This window comes from Syngnathus scovelli, chromosome 4, assembly GCF_024217435.2.
Source record: "Syngnathus scovelli strain Florida chromosome 4, RoL_Ssco_1.2, whole genome shotgun sequence".
Lineage (NCBI taxonomy): Eukaryota > Metazoa > Chordata > Actinopteri > Syngnathiformes > Syngnathidae > Syngnathus > Syngnathus scovelli.
Window position 1 is genome coordinate 12,307,149 of NC_090850.1, and position 20,794 is coordinate 12,327,942.

General features: G+C 40.4%; 3 protein-coding genes across 5 annotated transcripts in view; 1 reads left to right on the forward strand and 2 right to left on the reverse strand.

Moving 5' to 3' along the window:
- Nucleotides 1–4,002: 4,002 nt before the first annotated feature.
- cyp19a1a (cytochrome P450, family 19, subfamily A, polypeptide 1a) lies at nucleotides 4,003–8,815 on the reverse strand. The gene is made up of 9 exons (XM_049717871.1): nucleotides 7,929–8,815; nucleotides 7,687–7,837; nucleotides 6,876–7,030; nucleotides 6,618–6,800; nucleotides 6,183–6,297; nucleotides 5,998–6,109; nucleotides 5,762–5,924; nucleotides 5,329–5,570; nucleotides 4,003–4,530 (listed from the first exon to the last, which is right to left on the reverse strand). Exons 1-9 carry the CDS (start codon nucleotides 8,320–8,322, stop codon nucleotides 4,273–4,275), a joined length of 1,773 nt encoding a protein of 590 aa, XP_049573828.1. The 5' UTR covers nucleotides 8,323–8,815; the 3' UTR covers nucleotides 4,003–4,272.
- Nucleotides 8,816–11,055: 2,240 nt separating this feature from the next.
- On the forward strand, nucleotides 11,056–18,707 carry gldn (gliomedin). Its single transcript, XM_049717870.2, has 10 exons — nucleotides 11,056–13,235; nucleotides 13,575–13,626; nucleotides 13,703–13,720; nucleotides 13,798–13,896; nucleotides 14,737–14,856; nucleotides 14,920–15,036; nucleotides 15,209–15,292; nucleotides 15,864–15,989; nucleotides 16,062–16,212; nucleotides 16,762–18,707. The coding sequence occupies exons 1-10, from the start codon at nucleotides 12,636–12,638 to the stop codon at nucleotides 17,225–17,227; spliced, it is 1,833 nt and encodes a 610-aa protein (XP_049573827.1). The 5' UTR covers nucleotides 11,056–12,635; the 3' UTR covers nucleotides 17,228–18,707.
- The window catches only part of dmxl2 (Dmx-like 2), a 29,033-nt gene continuing 26,904 nt past the window's right edge, over nucleotides 18,666–20,794 (reverse strand). For all 3 annotated transcript variants that reach the window (XM_049717854.2, XM_049717853.2, XM_049717851.2), the window contains one exon: nucleotides 18,666–20,492. In XM_049717854.2, coding sequence (XP_049573811.1) covers nucleotides 20,283–20,492 — 210 coding nt within the window. In that variant the 3' untranslated portion in view covers nucleotides 18,666–20,282. The remainder of the gene's footprint in view (nucleotides 20,493–20,794) is intronic.

Consider the following 20,794-nt stretch of genomic DNA (forward strand, 5'->3'; position numbering starts at 1 on the left):
ACGCATCAATATTTCCTCTTTTGATGCTTTGCTCCAGCATATTTAATAAGTGCTATCTTTAGTACACTAATTTTTTAACTAAAAATCACTTCCGTAGTCATTCATCTTGAGTTCATTAAAATTCGCAATGCAAAAAATGTTGACCTAAGCAGTTAAAATTCTTTCCCTTTACAGGAATGATAAAAAATGCGGTACAGCCACAAAGCAGGATATATTGAAGTATGAATCAGGCTAATGGTAGAAGAAATTTCATTTTTCAATTTCAAGCATTTATCCTCTATCCTCAATATCGTCACAAGGATGACAATTCAGAACATTAGTATAGCTTGTAAAAGGACCAAGTGTTGTGGAAAAACTACTCGTAAGCATACTAGTACTAGACAGCTACATATTACTAGCGACAAAAAACTACCAGTGGGTGTGGTGGTGGTGCTACTAGTACCCATTAGTTTCTGACATATGCCACTACTGGTGACACTAGTAGTGGAAAAACAACATACTAGAAACAGTCATCCTACTTATTAGTTGGGCCTAGTAATATTACTAGTGCAGCACAATAGTATACTAGAAATTGGTAATTGTGTCCAATGACACTTTGCACTAGTATTGGGAAAATACCACTACGATGACTTTTATCTTACTAGATAAATCTTACTATTTTACTTTTATCTTATTATCTTACTTACCTATATGCAAGCCTCATTAAATAGATATTAGACTTATTCTTTGGTCAACACAACATTTTAATCAGTCTAAAGCACAGTCCAATCCAGTTCTCTGCAGGGCAGGACAAACCAAAGACAGAACACTAATGACCAGTGGTGCCTGTAGTATTTTTATCCCATGAGGAAATTGTGCATGAGTAGCATTGTCATCATGGAAGACTGACCCTGCTTGTGTTCTAACAGGAAAGAGTGGATGTTTTTTAATTGAGCTTTCATATCAAATGATATTTTTATAGAATGAAGTGACATTCATAATCCCTTACTATTGAGACTGTTTTCAGTTTTATCCAAACATTATGAAAAGACACTCAAAGAACATTTCTGATGAAAAAAAAAAACGATGAGCATAATGACACATTGATTATTGTAGGACGTGTGTACAATTGTTATGCGAATAAACATGAGTGGATTAGAGAATGCAAGTGGAGTAGATTTCTAGGTCCATCCCTTTAACGGCAAGTTGCCATGGTAGCAATATGCCTGCAATCTGAATGTAGGCTTTAATTTTGGAGTAGTACTGTTATTATTGCACGTACGCTGTATTGGCATAAGTGTTGGGACACCTCGCTATTATATTTCACAAATAGACAATCTGAAGCATCTTTTTGTTAGGCTATGTACAGCCAATTGTTGTAATCCAGTCAGTGTGATAAACATTCTGGTCTGGATTTCTTCAGACCACAATGCTGGGGAGATGGCTTGCATTTTTACGAGGGACTCTTTGCAAGTATTTTATCCTGATCATCAGAACCGCAGGCTCATGCATATAAACACACCCAGTGAACCGAAAAAGAAAACTGCCATGGAAAATACTGCTCAGTCTTTATACTGTCAAAATACTGACAATGTAGAGAAAAGAGTACGTTAGATTTCCATGGCAACTACAGCTTTTATTGGCATAGAATTCCATCTGGGTGTTGAAACCGAGAGACAGTATGGCCACCGGCATTTGTGAATTTTTGCACTTTTGTGTGTGGTGTCTAACGAACAGCGTGCGGTCAGTCAGACAGCAGACATGAGGAGAGATAGTAACGTTTTGCTGTGTCTTACGTATGAGATTTTTGGAAGGCTCGCTGGCATCACGCCAAAACAAACCTGTCGCGCATATGCATCGTCTGTATATTAGTTAACGTTTAACGTTCAAAGAGAACGTTATTTTTCCTGTGTTGTTTACTTGTATGTGCGTTGTGAACTCTGTCTTGTCACCCTGGGATAGTGAGAAACGTAATTTCGATCTCTTTGTGTGTCTTGACATGCGGAGGAATTGACAATAAAGGAGACTTTGACTTTGACTTTGACTTTGAAATATATTCAGCTGAGCATAGACAGCTAAGATTAACAAGGTTACAAATCAACAAAAATCGCTTTGTATGTTTAGGAAACTGTACCATTTTTAATATTATTGGACGGAATAGTTTGCACACAACTCAATGGTAAAAAACAAGCATTATTTAAAAAAAGTAAAAAACATCAAAATCAAAAGGCATGTCAGCAAACTATTTCCTTATTCAACATGTTATTCAACAGAAAGTTCCAGTGCATGCAATAATCTACTCTTGTTTACAAACTGAGAGTGATTGGGAGTGTCTGGAGAGTTGGCTAGGCGTGTGTGCGTGTGTGTGTGTGTGTGTGTATGTGTGCACGTTTGATTGGCAAGAGGAAATGACAGTATCAGGCGCTCATGTGACAAAGCAAAGCGATAATGAAGCCGTTTCACCCTGGAGCTGGGAAATGCCAATATGTATGAGTATATTGTTTTAAAAATAAAATACACTTGTTAAATGTTCATTACCTCTTGACCTTAGGTTGTGATTGTGCTAGGTAACCGAATATTAAAACTGAATATTAAAGTTTTTGAAATTATATATTTAGAACTTTGGAATTCTCGCAAGTAGGAAAGACAAACTGGTAACTGTACTACAGAATAAAGTTATGTGGCTTCGTTTAAACAAAAGTAGTGCTTTGTCAACTTACTGTGCCACAGTGCTGTTTTTGTAAACACATCCTCTGTTCATCATTGAAAACTCACCTATTTGCTGTTTTTGCCAAAATGTTGTGGCATCTTGGTGCGAACAAACTACAATACAATTAGTTGAGCTTCATGTGGACAAAGTAGTCATTTAATGTCATCTTGTGGCATCTATAGGCAAACACAAAATACATGTCTCAATCCATGTGTGCATGCCACACCTTTTGAATTCAATAAACAGACACACAAGTTACTTGTACCTCTCCGTTTGTCCTTGAAACTTCAAGCTATGGCTGCAGGAAGGTGCACACTGGTGCTGGAGATGCTCTGCATCTTGCCTGTCTGTCATGACCAAACTGAGCTTCTCAGAAAAAGTACCTTGCGTAAATTCTCCCTCTCCAGTCATTTGAATCACAAGAAGGCAGAACTTCACACGAGGCAAGGCACAAACAAGAGCTGCAAACCACCGGGAATTTAGCACAATAACAACACACTAGCTCGACTCTCTGGCAGATATCGACTTAAAAGCTTGCCAAACATCACAGTGCAACTGTACAAACATCTCAAAGCATAGTTCAAAGCAGCAAAGTCAACAAAAGGAAATACCTTCATTGAACTTACCTCAAACCAAAGTAACAAATACAGGAAACATGTAAAAACTATGAAAAGCAGGAAAGCATTAATTCATTCATTCAGTTTATCTTCAATTAAAAATAAAAGCACTCCAAAACAGGCAGTCCAACAAGATGAAAACAACGCCATAAAACCAAGAACATTTTGACCAAGGGTGCTATGAAACGCGATTCCAGCATTTACTCATCCTTGATATCCAACTTTTATGTTCCATCTGCAATCGCGCTCTTTGTCCTCACGAATAAGAGAATTAAGTATATTTGTGGAATGATTCGGGTGCACTAGTGGGACTCAGTAGTATAGTAGTGCAGGACAGTAGTTTACTACCAACATTTAGTTGCATACGTGTAGGCCAAAAGTGGTACTTGTAGTGGAAAAACGTGTTTAGTCTACATTCCGATTTAGGCATAAAAACCGTCTTCATCCTATTTACACACGTCATACTAAATTGATCAAAGATTTGAATGGAACATCATGCCAATTTTGCTGTCACTTCTAATCGCAGCACTAACTGAGGACCTCAGCTGTACTGAATGTTGCAGTGACCTCTTCTGGCCGCCACATGTAACGACAAACTTACCTTCAACAGGATGAAAATAGCGTTTCGTATTTTTTACATTATTGTCATTCATCCTCAACACACGATTATGATGCGGCAAAACAAAAGACAATAACTTATTCAGTAATAATTTATTGAAAGTGAAAAATATAATAATAATATACAGTTTAATATACGATAGTGATACATGTTACCAAAACAGCACAATTAAGATCTGTACAGCCATGCAACAGCAAAACACATAGTAGCTCAATGTATGTAATATATCCACTTGGCAATTGTTTACATTGAATAAGGTGAACTCAATGAATAAGTAACCAATATTGTATTGTACTTATTTAGTCACTATATAAATGTCTGGAAACGGAGGAGGCAAGCATTGAGTCTCAACGAGGGTCCCAGTGTCCTCTCTTTCTGGGTAAGAAAGTCATGGCGAGACTTTGGCTGTCCTGCTGGTGCGCAACAGGCTGCTGGGAGAGGTTGTTGGTCTGCTGGAGGCAGTCCAGAGTCAAACCCTCATGAGGGCACACGCAATACTGGGAGAGCAGCGTCGCCAAGATTGATTTCATCATGAGCAAAGCAACGTGTTTGCCTACACATGCTCGAGGGCCCGATCCGAATGGCTGGAAGTAACGACGTGGCGCCTGAAGAAGGAAAGCCACTTGAAAGTTATCAAAGAAATCAGTCTAGTTTTATTATCAGCCAAACCTCGCATATTCACGGTTTAGCATTTGCACATTTTTTCCCGACCTTCCTTCCTTTCCTCACTTTGTAAAAGTGTATTGTAGCAGCTCGGAGCCAAGGTACTATGTTGACATGAGCTGAGAAGTTTGTTTGGACAAAAGTTGTGCTTTGACGCCATCTCGCAGATTGTTGATACCAAGGAATTGTGTTGAGGAGCTTCATTTCGAGTTGTACCCAAACTTCACCCAATTTTTCCCCCTCATTCATTCATTCATTCATTCATTCATTCATTCATTCATTCATTCATTCATTCATTCATTCATTCATTCATTTATTTATTATGTTCCCATCCTGCCATAGTTCATTGGCACCCAAATATCACAAGATGGCAGCAAAACACTACTTAACTCTAAACAAAGATCCTCGTTAACTCACTTCAACATGGTTCCTTGACTACCAACAAGCTGTAAAATGGCAGTAAAGCGCTACTTTTGTCAAAACAAGCTTTTCAGCTCACATCAAGATGGCACATGTGATATTATTATTACTACTTTTGAATACTTTCTGTGGGGGTTCAATGAATTGTGGAATCATTCCATTGGACCAAAATATGAAACTTAATAACTTCAATTAAAAAAAGGAGGGACAAAAGCAAAACATGGTGTCAGTATTGTTTCCGGAAAAGTGCAGATTTTAAGATGAGTTTTGTCCCGATGAACACATTTGTATTGTAACTCAAGAGAAAAATGTCTACTTACATTCTTTTCAAAGTTTTGTAGATTCAATTCGTTGGGTTTGGGGAAGAACTCTGTGCGATGCATGCGGCCGGTGTTCAGAATGATATTTGTGCCCTTTGGGACCTGGTAGCCATCAATGACGTCGTCACACAGTGCACGCCGCATGGTGAAGTCCACCACAGGGTGGAAGCGCAAGCATTCGTTGATGAAGCTCTCCAGAACTTGCAGCTTGTGAAGGTCATCATTTTGCAGGGGTCGCTCACCTAAAAGCAAACAAATCACGAGTTCAAAACTGATATTTTGACTTATTGGCATTGGGGGTGGGCTGCATGTGGGGAAAATAACAGCACACAACTCTGCCACATATATCTCAAGCATTCTACAATCAATGTTAATCAAATAATTATGACAAAAAAATAGAACGCATGCACACACGCACACTGCCAATCCTTACCCATGACGCTGTCTATTTCCTGGAGCAGCAGCAGCTCCACATGTGGATGCTGTTTGAGAAGCAGCAGCATGAAGAAGAGGCTGACCGAAAGCGTGTCCGGTGCGGCGATCACCATTTCCAGCACGCACTGAGTCACATTCTCAGCGGAAAGCTCGCCACGATTCTAAAACCAAATGATTATAGTGAATATTCTTTTTGTCCTAGCGTGGTGGACGGGTCAAACGTTTTTGTCCAACCTGTGTGAATATGAGCTCGGCAGTGAAGTTGATGTTGTCTAGTTTCTCTGCTTGCTCCACTTCTCTTCTTTTATGCTCCACAAGGTCCTCAATGGCATGTTGGAGCTCCTGGCTGGAAAGTGAAGGATAATGTTAACATTGAAGTGGTGGATTTTGATGGATTCTAGTCCGATCACGGGACTTACGCTGCCGACTTGTGCCTTTGGTGAATCCAGTCAAACTTAAAGTAGACGTCAGGTTTGATCAGGACTGTCTGCCATGTCTCAAAATACTTTAAAATCTTCTGCATCAGCTCCTTCTCTGGACAACAATACAACATTAGAGAGGCTTGTTTCATCTAAATAAGTGTTAAACAATCTAATAAAATCTACTTCAGGTGTCTTGCTAAATGGGTTTGTTCCTTTATTTTGTCTGATATTCTGTATTAAATTTGAAGTATTTTCTTCCATTTCATCCTTTTTGGGACTCAAATGGCCCGTGATCATTATGGTGGAGTTGGAGGATTTTTGTGAAGCTGTTTACTGTTATGCAAAATGTCTATTTCAGTGGGCCACCACCTTCTTTCAATAAATCAAAAACCACAATATGGCCCAGGGCCATGACAACAATATTCCACTTACCATTGAAGGGCACATCCAAGAAGAGTCTATTGGAGATGTCGACCACAGTGCAGCGCAACAGATTGAGGACATCCACGTTTGTCAACCCGTCTCCTCCCACAGCCTTCCTCAAGTGCTCCAGGTGGTTCTGCGTGGAAGACACGCACACCTCCAAGGTCTGGTGAAGGCCTGGCCCCGTCAAGGCTGCAACAAAATGTCAAAGTTCTTCACCTCCTTTGCTAGCTGCTTATCAACTCAATTGAAGTGCAATGGTTTTACCTTTGGTGAAATAGGTACGTATTTTTTTCCACTGGGTGACATTGTTGTTAAATATAATCCCTCTCTCATTCATCCCGATGCACTTTAGTCCTAATTTGCTGCCAAACCTTGAGGTGTAATGTCCATGCTTTAAAACGTGGTGCACTGCTGATGCTCTGATAAAGATAATAGAAGAGTTAGGGTTAGAATGAGCAGGAATTCAATTTACAAGATTGAAGGTTGCCTATCATGTTAAATATTTTTCAGCAGAATCCTGATTAAAACCAGATTTTGGTTGTCATGCAAAAAGATTTGTATCTATTTATTTTTGTAATGTTGTTCCTTAGCTAAATAGCGCAACTGCCAATGTTTTTTTAATGTACGGTCCCAATATAACTAAATAAGATATTAATGTGCTTGGTAAAAACTGTGTGTGTTTTCCGCTTTATCCTGCATGAATTGATTAACAGTTATCTAGGTCAATGTTTTCCAGCCAGGAGGGACCCGCAGGGGTATGGAGCAGCACATTGAAGTGGATGATGTTCATTTTCATGAATCAAGTTGAATCAAGGCAAATAAACTGTTTTTGTTTGAATTTGTTGCGTTTCTGCTCTTGTTTGGCAAAAAATGTTCAATTATGGTTCATTCCATTACTTGAATATGAAACCTTTACATTTAATTATCTTCCACTCCCAGTTCATTGCCCGTAATTCCCATGCAAAATTTCTAGCAGAAAAAAAATCCCCCAGATTATTTTCTCATGACATAATAATGATATAGCATTTTACGATGTGAATCGTTGACCTTTTGAGAATTAAGTTAAAGAACCAACCTGCTGAGAATGAGCGTCTCTTCTCCATCAATCCAAACTCTGACAATGTCACCATACTTGTCATTGTAGTAATTGCTGGCTGTGCCTATGCCCGTCCAAATAAATCTCAGGTATGACAGAAGCGGCCCCAATCCCAGGCAAAAATATGGACCTGTAGAAAAGTGACATAAAGAAAAGTAACTGACTGATTACTGGCTGAGAAAGACACGAGTCATCTTAGGACTCTGTTCCGGATGACCCACCTGGTACTCGACGCTTGTCCGTGTGCCCGCAAGCCACCAGCAGCAGACAGATGAGTAAAAGCAAACTTCTGGTTGCCACGGAAATCCCAATTGATGCCCCCACGGTTGCATTCCGGGAAGCAGGGGCCAGTTCCGCCGCCATCGCTTCCAAGTCTACCACAGTCGTGGTCCGTTCACAAGCAGACATCAGCTCCATAAGAAGGTCGATTGAAAATAAGACGGACACAAACGCTGCAATGAAGCTGCGCAAGCACAAGCGCTTCTTCTTTATAGGCTGTCGACTTGGGTTATGAGCCAGGTCAGGGCAACGCAAAAGCCACAACATGTGCGGGGAAAAAGTAAACAATACACTTGTAACCTTGACGCTTGGATTGAGGCCCGTGTCCTTGCGCATAGGCTACAGTGCAGTATTTGACAGTTCGCTGATGAGATGTTGCACTCGCCTCCTTTGATCATCAAATGATTCTGCTTGGAAAAGTCATAAATGAACACCTGCTTGGATGATGATTTAGTGAGGGAGGAAGATTTTACATTACTGTCATTGATGAATCTTTCATGTAGCTTACTTACACTTGTTAGCTCACACAGGTTGTGTACAGTACACCTACACAATCGAATAAAATAGAGGTAACAAAAGCACTCGCACCAGGACTTACGTCCGTGCAAGCGAAAATAAATGTCTTGTAAATTTGACCCCCATTCTTGAAGAGTGCTGCTAATAACCTTGAACATTTTGAATAATTAAAAAAAATCAGCGAGAAGAAAATAAATTAGAATTCAAAATCATAAGAAGAGCAAAGGTTTACTGTGGGCCTTCACCAGACTTTCACACTGTATTTGATATTTTGGCCCATTCCTCCATGCAGATGTTTGTGTGATGTTTTTGGGCTTTCAATACTCCACAGATTTTCTCTGGGGTCGAGGTCTGAACACTCGCAAGGCCACTCAATGTCTTTGAAATGCTTTGAGGGAGCCACTTCTTCATTGTCGTGTTTACGATTATAGTCATGCTGGAAGACCTGCAGCCACATTTCATCTTCGATGCTTTCATTGATGCAAGAAAGTTTTGACTCAAAATCTCACATGGGACCACCACCATGCCTTACGATGAATTGAATTGATGCCAAACATTTTGATATTCTCCAGCTCCTCTTCTGGATCATGCATATGCTCTCTGGAAAATAGGCCTGGACACGTCTGGCACTGTAGAATTTGATTCCCTGTCAAGAAAAGAAAACAAATCTGGGGATTGGGGCGGTCAGTCATTAAAATCAGGCAGAGATCTTAAAGCTTCGATGTGACTCAGAAGATGTGCCCAGAGGCCCTCACCAAGAGGTCAAGGAGCCCTCAAGGGCGAGCGGAGGTTTTATGGAGAGTAACTCCTTAATCCACCTGCATTGAGAGGGAGTTTAGAGTTATGGAGTATCTAGCGGGCAAGGTGGAAAAGGCAAGAGCTGTCCGTAAAAGTTTGGAAGCCATTGGAGGCAGGGGAGTGCTAAACAAATCAACATAGCCGTACTTGAAAGAAGCCGAAGAGGTGGGAGTTAGGCAGGTTGAATTTTCTAAAGGACATAAAAGTTCCTTGATCATAAAAGGTCTGTGAGTTTTGCTATACTTTTGTCGTGCCAAGCCCGGAAGGTCATATCCGTGCACAAGGGCAAAAGTAAATCTAGGCAGAGGCCTGGCCCCCTCAAATAAATGTTGTGCTCCCTCAAACTAAATCCCTCAAACTATATTAAATTTAATATATTTTTATCATCTCATGCATCTCTCCTCCGCTCCACTTAATGTCAAAATCGCTTGGCCCCTGAAAAATGAAATGTATATGTGACTTGGACCAAACAATAACTAATCCATCCATCATCTGAATCTAATGTGTAAGCGCCGATCGTGGCCCAAAGCAGGTTAGAAGCGTGTGTGTGTGTGTGTGTGTGTGTGTGTGTGTGTGTGTGTGTGTGTGTTTGCCATGCATGTGCGCATGCATGCAGTTGTTTATAGGGTAATAATAATTGGGCTGCCCACGCATTTCTTGCGCCCCCCTAAAGAGGCAACATCCAGATCATTGCCAAAAATTAATGGAACATATTGAGTTGTTCATTGAAATGTGTCCATATCTAATATTTATTTATATTCATATTAATACTGAAAGAGTAACAGCAAAGAGTGACAAAGCCTTTGCTGTTTGGAGGAAAAATGCCTTTGTTTTGTTGTGTATAAGTCAGCCATCGCCCACTCTCGTCCAAGAATGTGTTGTGTTCAAGCGGTTGACTGTGTGCTGAGACCCTGATGTGATGGCAGCATTCCGCATGATGTCAGAGACCCAGATTGTTTTGCATGATCAACCAATGCTCCTTATGAGCAGATGTTAATATAACCTCCCCTTTTGTCTTGAGGGGTCAACAAGCACATTTAACAGTAAATTGCTATAAATATATCAACATGGAACTATTTTTTTGCACAATAACACACAAATTGATTTTTGAAATTACCGTAATTTCCTGGACTATGAGGCTAAGGTTCATAATTGCCGAGATATGCCACATGATGCTGAAAAGCAAAGCTTTTGTCGAAGCAAAGTTTCTAAGTTCACGTCAACGTACAGTCGTTCCTTGACGCAAATGGAAAAAGCATGTCATAACAATAACGCATCTGTGAAGCATTTAAAAATATAAAGACTTTTGTCCTTGTCTGGAGGAGCAAAGCGTGACATCATAGCTTAGTGTTTGAAAGAAGATAAAGACAACAGCTGCATCTCAGGAAGAGTGGAGGAGGGGCCATAGCAGGACCTGCACTGTGTACTGTACTTGTATTAGTTAGCTACAGTTCATGGATAAACCATTTGAGATGAATTTCATCATCTATTATCATGCATCCATTTTCTTTAGCCCTTGTCCTTATTGGGGTCAAGGTTGAGTGAGAGCACATCTACACAAATAAAAATGATTCTTCCAGTAATTCTGTTTAGGAGTTTCAATACTATTGTCCACATTGTATCCTTAAAGTGCACTCATTTATAAATCCACTTTATGATGCATGTTGTGCACCTTATATGCACGCGACCACAGCGTGTTATGGTTGCTCTTTTATGTGTTTTGGAACATTTTGCCCCCAGCCTCAACTGTCCTGAAGCACCATGAATAAAAGGCAGAAAAGAAGAGAGCCCTGATGTGCTCTTAATGCAGCATGTGTGTACACATGTGCTGGAGGGATTCAAGCTGGTCAACAACTCTCTGTCGGTGACCCACAGCTTCAGGCTAGAATCTGCTCCTTGAAATCCAGAACCTGAAACCAACTGGAATCTTGCACTCGATACGTAGTATGTGTACAGTATGTGAGTACTTTTATTATAGTAGAAAAATATTGGGATGTTTTTAACCCTTAACATTTGGTCCAAATTTGTCCTCAAATTCCTCTGATCTATCCATCCAGCCATCTTGAATCATGAGGTTCAAGTCAGGATCATTCATTCACATAGTTTAAATAGCTCTCTGTCTGTACTGCAGGCAACAGGAAGTAGCCACTTTTTCACTGTCAAGGATGCATTCAAGGCCTCCAGCAACTATGGCAGACCTGTCATTTTCCCACAGAAATGTCACTTTTACGGCCCAAATGGAAGCAATTGAAATAGGTCATTGTCACAGTCAGTGGATGGAGGCTGCATGAATGTAAGGCGGTGGGGGCATGGCTTGCTGGAGGAGAGGTCATGAATTGACTTGCGGAAAAGTCCACTGTAATTGTACATTGACGGGATGTGAGTTTTCTTTGGTTTTCTACTGATATAATCCATTCAGCATCATTAAGAACACACTCAATTTGAGTGCGACAACTGTCAGAGTAATACTTTCATCTTAATCGACAATGGTTCATTCCAGTTCCAACCTTTTCTGTTCACCTTGACTGAAAGCAAAGTTCACTCCCCTTAAACTGAATCAAAAGAAATAGGATGAACTAAATAGTTGAGATGTCGAAGTGTCTTGGTTTTAAGTGGTTATCATTTCTTGGGTGGGAAAGGCAGAGAAGGAAATGTTGAAGAAAGGGAGGAAAAAGACAGGGGATGAGGTAGTTCATAGGGGAAGTAAACAAGGTAAAAGGAAATGAAATAAGATTCAATCACGGAAAACATAAGAAAAGGAGAACACGGTGATCAAGTGGTTAGCAAGTGTGCCTCACAATTCTTGGTTTTGGTCTGAATCTCAGATCGGAAGCAAGGAAGAAAGTAAGGGGACAAAAATGCGTTGTTGATGATTTAGGAAGGGAAAGAAGTATCATTAAAAAAAAAAATAGTTCCATTCAAGAAGAAAAAAAAAGGTCCACGGTCTTGAATGAACTATAAATCATAGCATTACTCTGCATGTTCCACTACAATGTATAATATGCAAGTGCTTTCATGTGTATGTGTCTGCCCACGGCGATGCTCTAGAATGGACTGTGCTGAATATAAATCAGGTGACTGAACAGGCGGGGGTTTCTTCCCAGACAGGCCCAGAAGATTGTGTCATGCCCACTCCTACATAACTGGTTTGCATGTACTCACACACATATATACACACACCCACTTGGCGACTGGGGAGCAGCACAACAGGCGCTGTATTTACCAGCCAGCCTTCACATAATCCAGACTGACTTTCTGCTTAGCCCCTTTGGAGTGCTCATCTCATTTGTGGTAAGGAAGGACTATTTTGCTGTGGCTTTAAATATTTCTTACCGATGCTGAGTTGTACGGGTGACTCCAAGAGAAGAGCTGGGGACACGGTAACCATGTGGATCCCGACCCCCAGCATGACTCGCCCTCAGCGGCTGGTGCTCTACGGGACATGCGTGCTGGCCTTGTTAAACTCTGTGGGCCTCCTGGTGCTTCTGGTCCAGCAGAATCAACAACATGTCCTTCTGGAGCAGATGGAGGCCAGGCTGAGCCAGGTGGAGCAAAGCTCAGTGGTGGAGTTTCTACAAGAGATGCCCAGAGAACGAGCTCAGAGGAATGTTGGCAAACCGCGGTATCAATACTCCAGAAACAAGAGGAGTGATGCGCTCAAGCTGGAGGAGGAGCAGGAGAAGGCATTAGAGGGGACACAAGAGAAGGAGGTAGGGATGGATGAGGAACAAGAGATAGAGCAGGAACTGGAGATGGAGCATCACCAAAGGGAAGATATGGAGACCAGCCAGCAGGAGGTCAGCCAGGAAGTTGGGCAGGAAACTGAGTTGAAACCCAGGCACAATCGAAAGCACAAGCATCGTCATAACCATCATTACCAAAAGGAGGGCGTGCACGATGACATGATGACGATGCTCACGTACTCCATGGTGCCGGTAAGATGACATACAACTGGATGGATGAATGAATTAGATAACATTTTTTATGTTATTACTGATATAGAAATATTTGGAGAAAAACTAAAAAAATTTTGTGTGTAAAAACAAGAACATTTTGTGTTATCAAAATAAACCATTTAACATGTTTTACTGTTTTTTTTTTTTTACTTCATGGAAATAAAAAAAGTAATTCCAGATAAAATTTAAATGTGATAGCAGATATTTTGTTTCAGTTATAAGATATGTTGATGATACCATTGTGTTAAAATTATGAATACACTTCTAGCTACAGCCTTATTCCCTCTTAAATTAAATCTTCTTTTCTTTCCCTACTAGATTAAATTGTTGATCGACATTTGTAACAGCACCAAAGGAGTCTGCTTAGCCGGTACAGTCTGACCCATATGTACATACTTTTTATTTACCCTTCATATAGTCTAACATTTCTCAACTGTTTGTTACAGGGCCCCCAGGACCACCAGGTATGTGGCATGCACGTAAAGTATATTGCGTATGCACACTCCCGTTCAGAGCCCAACATTGTTTTGTGTTACTTTAGGTTTGCCCGGTGCAGACGGCATGCCTGGCATTAATGGAACGGATGGCATTCCTGGGGTGAATGGGCTTCCCGGAGCTGATGGTAAACGAGGGAAAAGAGGTAAGGGTGAGGTGTTAGTATTAGGCCTGTCACTAACTAATCGTTTTATAATCGATTATTCTATTGCTCAATTACTTGGGTAATCGGCCCATCAACATTATGTCCCTATAATCTACATTAGACTAAAGCCCTATCATAAATGAATGAATGAATTATGCAGCCGTGACTGTCACGCTGATCTTTATTTTCCTTTTACATTTCATGTAATAAAGGTCACGTCAGACTTGCAATCGATAACTGCTTCATGATGTGTTGCTAGAACAAGCTTATGTTAGTCAGTTAGTTAGTTAGTTAGTTAGTTAGTTAGTTAGTTAGTTAGTTAGTTGGAGAAGCTTTAACAAGCACGAGTTTAACCGAGTTTTAATTACAGTTTCGAGGAAGCAATTTTTGTGGTGGACTTAGAATTAGACACTTATTTTTCCCTAGCCCTAATATTTACACTCCAGGTTATATTCGAGTACCTGATGACCATCCGGATGTAGGATTTCTGAATCTATCATCAGGAAAACAAAAATCTAAATGACCTCATGAGGTCATAAAATACATTGATGTCTCCCAATCCTGACAAATCCATGAATTGTTGCAAACAGTTTTGGATGAGTGTTGTTTTGTTGAGTTTGAGGGATTACATGATGAGCGTTAGGTTTATTTTGGAACAAAGGAAACTGCTTTGGCGTATGTCAGAGTTTTTGGTGTGAGTGAGAGACTTTTTTGGGGGGCTTGAGTGAGAGGTGAATATTATTTTAGGCTCATACGGCACTTCATATCAATCTCTCCAGTTCACGAGAAGTTTAAGAATAGTGTTGAAAGCAGTAACACTGTCTTGGTCGTTGGTCACAGGTGAAAAAGGAGAGCCGGGAGAAAGGGGAGAACAAGGCGAGGCGGGGGAAAAGGGAGAGCAAGGAGAGCCTGGCCTACCTGGAGAGGATGGTCAACCGTCCAACGATGTCATCATCGAGGGTGAGTCGCGACGTGTTGTTGTCACTTATCATGATCCCTGAGCTCTTGAATCTTTTTGTGCAGGTCCTCCTGGCCCTCCCGGGCCCCCTGGACCCGTGGGTCCCCCTGGACCTCCAGGACCTCAGGGGCCCACAAGAACGAGGCATCACAGAGCACACCTGCAAGCAGCTCAGACCATGGGTGAGGGGAAATAGATGACGAATGGGTGGATATAGACAGACAGAAAGACAGACAGGCAGACATACAGACAGAACTAGACAGATCGATGGAAAGATCATTCTAGGGGGTGCTTAAGAGCTATTTGCCATTTTAAATAGGACTCTTTAATTCCTCTTGTTAATGCTTCTTCTAGAACAATTGTACTCAATTCCAAATGATGATACTTCGTTTGTGAAGACAACTGGGAACCTCCATGAGAAGGGATCAAGGAGGAACGGTGCGTTTTTCATTGTAGTACATTTTTTACTTTGTTTTATTTTTTAGTTTAGTAAAACCAAAATATTTCAGATCAACCTCAAAAGCCTATGTATGAAATTAATTGACAAAGACAAAAAAAAGACATCAAAACAAGCGCCGTTATTTCTTGAAACCAGGGTCAGATTAATGACTCGCCTGATTTGATCGGGCATGATTAGTTTTTTTAAAATCAGCAAAAATCGCCAGATTTTGTCAGACTTTTTTTTTTTTTTAGACAGCAACACATGAGAGAAAAACAATAATATTCACCCCCCTTCCCAAAATAGTGGATGATTTTTCTTTGTTAGAAACTTAAATACTAAGGGACAAAGTAATGTCAAACTGTCAAAGGTGCTATCTGTAATTCCTATCTTTACTGTAGTAATCTTAACGGGACCAAAAAAAAAAAAAACAGTTATTGTATCCATCACAACATTTTTAATTAATCTGTTGATTAATCTGTAATTTGGAATTAGAATCAGGATTGTTGTAAAAGCAAACTTCATATCTATCGGGCTGCACTTGTAACTTTCATTTTGTTGTCCCCTCAGAGTGCCTGATAAAATCTCTGATCAACCCAAGAAATGTGTCAAAGATGGAGAGCACATTTGGAACATGGATGAAGGACACTGCCGTGCTCAATGACGAACGCGTATGGGTGGCAGAACACTTTTCGGGTCGGTTGGACCTTGTTGGCCTCACACTGTTGACCGGATATGCTTTGAACAAGAAATACTGTTTCCTCACAGGTCGTATGCTGAAGGAGTACCAGAGTATTGCAGCGTTGCAATACAACAACAGTGACATGGTGAATGTTCGAAAGTTCTACCAGGGGTGCGGTCACACAGTACACAATGGGTCCTTCTACTATCAGATTGCTGGCACATCCAGCATTGCCAGGTAAGCAATGCCACACAAACTCATGGAAAGCCATTTGAACCCTTATTCCAGATCATACTAGTGATGGGAAAATGACGCTTCAAATTTGCTTCATGAAGCAATTGTATTTTTCGACTCCTCTGGATGGCATAATTGGTTTGAATAAAGTTCAAAGAATGCCAAGCCAGTACTTTCAGTCTAGGGTTGAACAAATAATGGCATCTTGATGATTAGAAAATGAAAACTGCTTCATGAAGCATGAATTTGAAGCTTCATTTTCCCCATCATTACCTATTAGAAGCCTAAGACAACTACATGTCACTTGTGAGGCAAACTGTGCACAGCACATCAAATAAATGTGATTTAAGCGTGTTATTGTTCAAACTGTGTATAATATTACAGTGGATTAAAATAACATTAAACATGACATTTTAGTGTATTGATGAAGACTTACACCTGTATTTTTAGGTCATTTTGGATGTACTTTGTGAGCTGAATATTACTTAAGGTTTTAAAAAATGAGAAGCACTGATGTTTAATGCATACTCAACGAGTTGTGTTTCGTGACAGATTTGATTTGGACACAAAGAAGCTTCGCACACTCATTGTAGATAACGCTCTCTATCACAACCTGGCTTATCTGCTGCATAACTCCAAGACCTACTTCAAACTGGCAGCGGATGAGAACGGTCTATGGCTGATTTACGCCTCCAATGTGGATGAGAGCATCGTGGTAGCCCAACTGGACCAGAAGAGCTTCTCCATCACCTCTTATATCAACACCACGTATCCCCGCACTAAGGCTGGCAACGCCTTCATCGCCTGCGGGGTTCTGTACGTCACGGACACCAAGGACGCCAGGGTCACCTTTGCGTATGACCTGCTGAAGGGCAAACCAGTTAATGTAACCTTTGACCTGAGGCCTCCAGGTGGAGTGCTGGCTATGCTCTCCTATAGCCCCAAAGACAGACATCTGTATGTGTGGGACAACAACTACGTCAAACTCTATGTTGTCCACTTTATCTCTGATGAGTGACATGCAACACAGCTGATAATCAAACTTGATTTTTTTTAAAACTATTTTCAAAGCATATAGTTAGCTCTTGGAAAAGACTTATATGAAATATTCTATAGTGGATTAGGACCAGGGATGCAATATATGCAAAATAATCACTGAATTAAATGTTCCAACCAGGCATAATGGGCCTGTGTCTTAAACCAGTGGCACAAACATTAAATTATAGGGGGGCTTGAGATACGAGTGACTTGCTTTTTCCGAGATACGCACAGTTGTTGGGCTGCTTTTTTTTTTTTGCCTTGACTTGCAAACTAAAATTCTAAGTAGATACGAGTGCTGTATGGTTGAAGATTACTGTTGAATGGTTCAAATCAGTGGATTTTGACAATTTGAAGTTAAAGAATGGCTCTAAAGGACGACTCAATTACTGAAATAGTTGTTGATGAATCTAATAGTCCATTAATTGTCACAAATAATTGATTCATTTTGAACACCTCTATGACCAATGCTGCGTTTGTTGCAGTGTTTGACTGTGTGAGTGAGAGGAAACAACAGGAGCGTTGCTGATAAACTGAGACGGATCGTACCAGTAAACCATTTATTTAATGCTCTTTAGCTGGCTAACTACTCCCATACAGCCATACATACACACTTCAGGGTGTATTGCTTAAAGGAGCCGGCCTGCTTCCCCACCACAAATACACACTCCCCACATACCCATGTCACACACACACCAAAATATTTGACTGTAATTTTCCTGAATAAAAACTCATGGAAAAAATCAAAATTTAGTTGTGCAGGCTGCAAAAGATAAATGGCATTCCCATTCATTTCAATGGCTAAAGCTGATTTGAGAGTGTGGATATGAAATCTCTCTAGGCACCACTGGAGTACAAGAACAGTTCTGTTGTATTGAAGTTGAACGAATTTTCCTTTAATCTTTCAATATTTATTTAGGTGCAATTTTTATTTAACTATCCCCCCAATGTTTGAGTGGTAGTTTTCAAACTCTGTGTAATGTGTCTTGCAATAATATAGAATGCACCCCCACTTCTTTTTTTGATCAACGCTTAGCAGCTACTACATATTAATCCCGGTCATTAAGGTGGTGGTACTTGATATAAAATGTTCAAGCACCACTGTCAAGTACAATCATGATTTGTGTAAAGTACAGTATTTAAACGGCAATCTCAGTGTTTGTTAGGTAGATTGACATTCAGGCGTTACTAACAGATATTTTTTCACAATTTATATCAAAACAAACGATCATTTATACCAAGTTTTTTTAAGCTATGTCTTGCATGCTTTTATCTATACTGTATGTATTTGATGTCTTTCTTTATATCTTGACCTGTACATAATGTATACAATAGTGATTTGTGATAGAGCAGAACTGGAACATTATTTCGAGGGATAGGAAACATCGACATAATGACAACATTGCCAAATCCCCAGATGAAATAAAAATAATTTATTCACTTTACAAAGGTAAATCTCACACCATGACCTGTTCTTTCTGGCATCAGTGCCTTTGCAAGCACCTGCCCGTGATAAGTTTGTGTTGCCGTGCATGCATACACACTTATATACACACACACACCAGACACCAGTAGGGTCACTGGTAGAACACATACAATACACATAGTGGGCGGAAATACGGGAGAAAAACACAAAATCTGTTTAATAAATACCTAACGTACACCTAACAAAAGTTACAGCTAATTCAGCCAGTATGATACAAACCAAAAATAAAGAAATGCTTTTATGTTTGTACACGCTGCTGGGATACTTCATATGTGTATATATATATATATAGATATTTATATCATTTATATATTAAAACTATTTCAAACATTTGACTACTAGGCCAAATAAAGCCAGACATTCATTTGTACTTAACAGTTTCTCCTTCAATAACCAACCGGTATTTGAGATAAATCCTTTTAGTGTCGCCATAATTTGAGTGCAAGTATCTATTCTATATGGTTGAACAGTAAAAACGACTACCGAGATAACACTTTAAGACAATGGACTGTGTTGCACGTCTCCCAGTCAAGTCAGATACAGTAAAACCCCTTACATTCCTAAAATAAAAGGCATTAAGTTAAACACAGGAATTGTCAACCAAACAAACGCATCAATAAATAATAAAATTCAATTATTAGAAAAAAAAAAAAAAAAAACTACAACAGAAGTCAACATCATCTTGTGCAAAAAAATATACCAGAAGTAATCTTTCGTGTTTCCGCTGTGGGTGACTGATTATGGGGCAAGCAGACAGATGAACACATTGAAATCACAGTCACGAGAGTAAAACATCATCTTCCCAACGGGAATGTTCTAGCAGTGAGGCTGCCGCACAAACAGGCAATTGAGGGCAGGTGGGCGGGCGGGCGGGCACACACAGCAGAGTCAGCACACGCGCGCACACGCACACAAGGCCAGACCAGGACAGGTCAGTGTCTGCAAAAGTGGGGGATCACTACAGGAGCAATGCAGCATAAACTCTTCCATAAGGGCTGAGAAAAAGCCAGGCATAAAAGGAGGGAGGAGTGGAAACAAAAATTCTAACTAAAATGTTGATTCACACTTTGGATACCACTGACTTAATAACAAACCACAGTGCTGCTTACAGTAGATGCTAAGAGAGAGTTCAGCTGTGGGCACAAAATGACAACAGTTACACACGTTTTTTTTAAAAGATTTGCCAGAGTACTTTTAACAGAGCACTATCAATAGACCTGTGATTGCACCGCGTAACGAGAACAGGACATGCATAGCTTCCCTAGGGACACCTTCTAAGAGTAGAGATTCTTCAATAAAATGACGATAAATCTAGCTTTAAAATCAAGTATGTTACCTTATGCGTGATACTTTTGCATGTAGCCTTTGGGAAAAACACATATTTGCAGCTCCGTTTGTCACTCAAAGGTGAACTTATGAACACGCTGAAGACGCCCAAGTACTGCAATCTTTTGACCAGCTCATCTATTAGTGTAAGTGTTGGTGATTCCCCCCCCCCCCACACCTCTCTCTTTCTAGTTCCTCTTTGGACCTCTAAAGTGGAAGAAACTTACAGGACGTCGACCAAGCTGCTGGGGATATTGTAGCGGTCGGGGAGGACCCTCATCTTCAGGGTGCCGTCCGCCCCACAAGTGAATATGCGATTACTGGGACGTGTTTCCACCTGCATGACGCCGGCGCCGATGTTGCGGAAGATGGATTGTTTGGCGTGCTCACTGCCGAAGGAGTGCATCAGCCCGTGGCCAGCCAGCTTCCACACCTGGAGAAAGATGCAATCCATACAATTAGTTTATCAAATGCATTCTCCTAATTGAAATGAATTGAAATGAAATCCACCCCCACTCCAATAAAAAACAACCAAAAACAAACTACCACCACACTGCAAATACCTTCATATTTGTGGTCCAACATTTATAACTTTGCAGAACCTATTCTTTGTTATTTGCTGAACATTCCAAAGGTGCTTTGTTTGTGTTGAAGTCATTGCTTATTCAGATTGCCTTTTTAGAATCACTTCAACTTGTAAAACACAGTAGCATTGGAAAATTTCGCATCGCGATA